Source organism: Triticum aestivum, chromosome 2B, assembly GCF_018294505.1.
Source record: "Triticum aestivum cultivar Chinese Spring chromosome 2B, IWGSC CS RefSeq v2.1, whole genome shotgun sequence".
NCBI lineage: Eukaryota > Viridiplantae > Streptophyta > Magnoliopsida > Poales > Poaceae > Triticum > Triticum aestivum.
The window spans coordinates 65,620,358-65,623,560 of record NC_057798.1 but is presented as its reverse complement, the minus strand read 5'-3'; the positions used below and the strand labels follow the sequence as shown (position 1 = coordinate 65,623,560).

Sequence of the window (3,203 nt, the reverse complement as noted above, 5' to 3'; positions counted from 1 at the left end):
TCTGCTTAAAAAAAAGATAGGATTCGACGATTCGTAGAGGGACAGCCACTGCCGCGGTGGTACTACTAATTTTTACTCCAACTTCAACCTTTTCTTTTGAGAGAGAGCTCCAACTTGAACCAAACTCGCTTTGATCAATAGGGAACGTGATCGAGTAGCTCATGAACTAGCAAGGTTAGCTAGGTTTTCTTCTTCGAGGATTTGGATGGATAACGCCCCTGATGAGGTTATCCCTTTACTTGTAAACAATGCTACTTTGCTCATGAATAAATAAAGGAGAAGAAGTTTATCAAAAAAAAAACTCGCTTTGATCAAACCCTGTTTTCCCGCTCTCCTCTGTTATATCAATGAACGCCAACAGCAATGCATCATGCTGAATATTAAAAAAAAGTTCTCTCTCACGAGCGAATTCCCAGGGTGGGCCGTCGATTCTTCTGAAGCCCAGGAAACGCTCGTTACACTAACTTGCCGGGCCCAACAGCACGTCGCTCTTCCCCTCACAAAAACAAAACAGCACGTTGCTCTTTTTTTCTCTTACTTTGTGCACGAAAAGAAGCAGCGGTTCCAGAAAGAAAAGCACTCGAGTCCCCATCCCCACGAGCGAGAGCGGGAGCCAGGCGCCAACCGCCAATGACACGATGCCGACGCCGCGGCTCGCCGCCGGCGCCTCCGCCGCCGCTCGAGGACGACGATCTCCTCCGCGAGATCCTGCTCCGCATCCCGCCGCAGCCGTCCTCCCTCCCCCGCGCCTCCGCCGTCTGCAAGCGGTGGCGCTGCGCCGCCGTCGACCCCAAGTTCACCGCCCGCTTCCGCGCCCACCACGGGAAGCCGCCCCTCCTCGGCTTCTTCCAGCGCCGCGACGACGGCATCGTGTTCGCCCCCGTCCTGGCCGCTCCCGACTGCGTCCCTCCCGAGCGCCTCGACCTCCGAATCCGCGTCGCCGATTCTGAGTCTGAGGCCCACCTCCTCGGGTGCCGCCACGGCCGCGTCCTCGTATTCGACGTGGCGCGGGCGGAGGTCGTCGTGTGCGATCCCATCACGGGCGAGCAGCGCCGCGTGGCCGTCCCGCCGGAGTTCAAGACGGGCCAGGTCAACGGGGCGGTGCTCTGCGCCGACCGCGGCCAGGGACACGTGCACGGCGGCTGCCGCTCCAGCCCGTTCAAAGTGGTCTTGGTGTTCATGCGCAGCCATGATCATCGGCCCCTCGCCTGCGTCTACTCCTCCGAGACCGACACATGGGGCCATCTCATCCCGACAGAGGCTCCACACCCAGGTTCGGCTTGTTGCGGTGGTGCTCAGAGCATCCTCATTGGCAATGTTCTTTACTGGCCGCTAAAGCATGCGAAGTACGGCATACTTCAGTTTGATTTGGATAGGCAGAGTCTTGATGTGATCGAGACGCCTCTTGGTATGAATGTTCCCCGCAACCATGATATCGTCCAGGCAGAGGATGGCACTCTTGGTCTCACCATATTGTCTCACCATTACCATAACATTCAAATGTGGCAGCGAAAGGTCAATTGTCAAGGTGTTGCCACATGGGTGCTGTGGAAGACCACCGAAATGCATGACATTCTTGGGCTCTCTCCTCCGACTGAGGTAGTGAAAAGGGGGGTGGAACTGATACTGGGATACGACCAGGATGCTAATGAAATGCTATTGTATCTGGGCGGCACTGTCTATATTGTTCAACTGAAGTCGATGCAATCAAGAAAACTTTGGGAAAGCCAACATGTTACCGCTTGTCATTCCTTCAACAGTTTCTACACGCCAGGTGGCTGTTCATCCTTAGTCCTCATATTGTAGGAGTAACCTAATCTTGTTATGTCTTGTACATGGTTGCTCGAATATCTTTGTTTCAGTTTGTAGATGTTCAGTTGTTCACTAACAACTTAAACTTAGCCACAGATTGTCATTGTCCCTTTCCTAGATAGATGAACTTATAGTTGTACTGTTATGTGTATGTTATCGGTCAATATAGACAAGCTTATGGCCTTTTTGTGTCATTATATGATGTAGTTGTCTTCAACCTTGGGAGATAGCAAATCAAATATCAAGTGAGTAATAATGTAAAAGCAAATGTCAAATGATCAACACATTTTTTCCCCGAAGTTGTTTTCTCTAACCAGGCTTCATTTATTTGAATCTCAATATTCAAGATCACTTCTGGTGGTAGTGTTGCATTTTTGCATGTATTTATTTTGTCTTGTTGACATGATGAGAGATGAGTTTGCATGAGATAAATTCTAGAGACCATGTCTTACAACATTCTAATTCCCCACCCCAATAAGCTAGAGTGTCAGAATGCACCAAAGATTCATTTTGTGTTGCAGGTATTTCTATGAGATATAACCAGGAATAGGATATTTGATATCTACTCCCTCCATTCCTAAATATAAGACATTTTGGCAGTTCAAATTGTACTGCCAAAACAGAGGGAGTATTACTTAGCTCTTCCTGGTGTTGCCGAGCTGGTCCTGAATTTGTACTCATTTGTTTATACACTATGTTACAGTAGGTTCTACTATTAGGTTCTACCTATATGTATCTGGTTACTAACAGATTGGCAATTTGGTTTTCTCTAGGTGAATGAAGGGCTGCTGCAGTTCTCATTGAGCTTGTCACATCATATCAATGTGGTCGACGGTATTTACATATTACCTGAAAAAGGCCTTAGTCGGTGTGTGCCTTAGTATAGCCTTAAGCCAGTTGTATGTATATATATATATTTATGTTTTGCTAGTTTCTTGCTTGTCCAAGTATTTGGCAGATATGTAAGATGCCTAACTATTTGTGTCTTGACTATACTTTACAAGTTATCTTTTGTCAAGTATTTCTGTTTTCATCTTACGTTGTGTGTGAAGTATCTCTATTTGAATTTCTAACCTGTAACTTGTGCTGCGTGAAGCATTCTGCCAACACACACATTCTGCCAAAGAAAAGCTGAACATGTACTCCTTCTAATCCTTAAGCTGGACGATGCCATTTGGAGAAAAAGCTGCACGTTGGGTACAAATTCCTACAGTTTCAGACAGGTGAACATAGCAAACTGATGAAGTTTGTGGCTCCAAAACTGCGCAAGCTTCTCTCCAAAAAACAACAGCAGCAGCAGAACCTCAAGATTATAGACGTGATTTGACCGCCATTTCTTCACTGATCTGGCCATGGAAAGTGCTAGGATGGGTACCGCATCCATTTAAAAA

The 3,203-nt window shown here is 47.5% G+C and overlaps 1 protein-coding gene across 1 annotated transcript; it reads left to right on the top strand.

Moving 5' to 3' along the window:
• Positions 1 to 554: 554 nt before the first annotated feature.
• Positions 555 to 2,778, top strand: LOC123040473 (uncharacterized). Its single transcript, XM_044463309.1, has 2 exons — positions 555 to 1,774; positions 2,586 to 2,778. The coding sequence occupies exons 1-2, from the start codon at positions 631 to 633 to the stop codon at positions 2,591 to 2,593; spliced, it is 1,152 nt and encodes a 383-aa protein (XP_044319244.1). The 5' UTR covers positions 555 to 630; the 3' UTR covers positions 2,594 to 2,778.
• Positions 2,779 to 3,203: the final 425 nt, after the last annotated feature.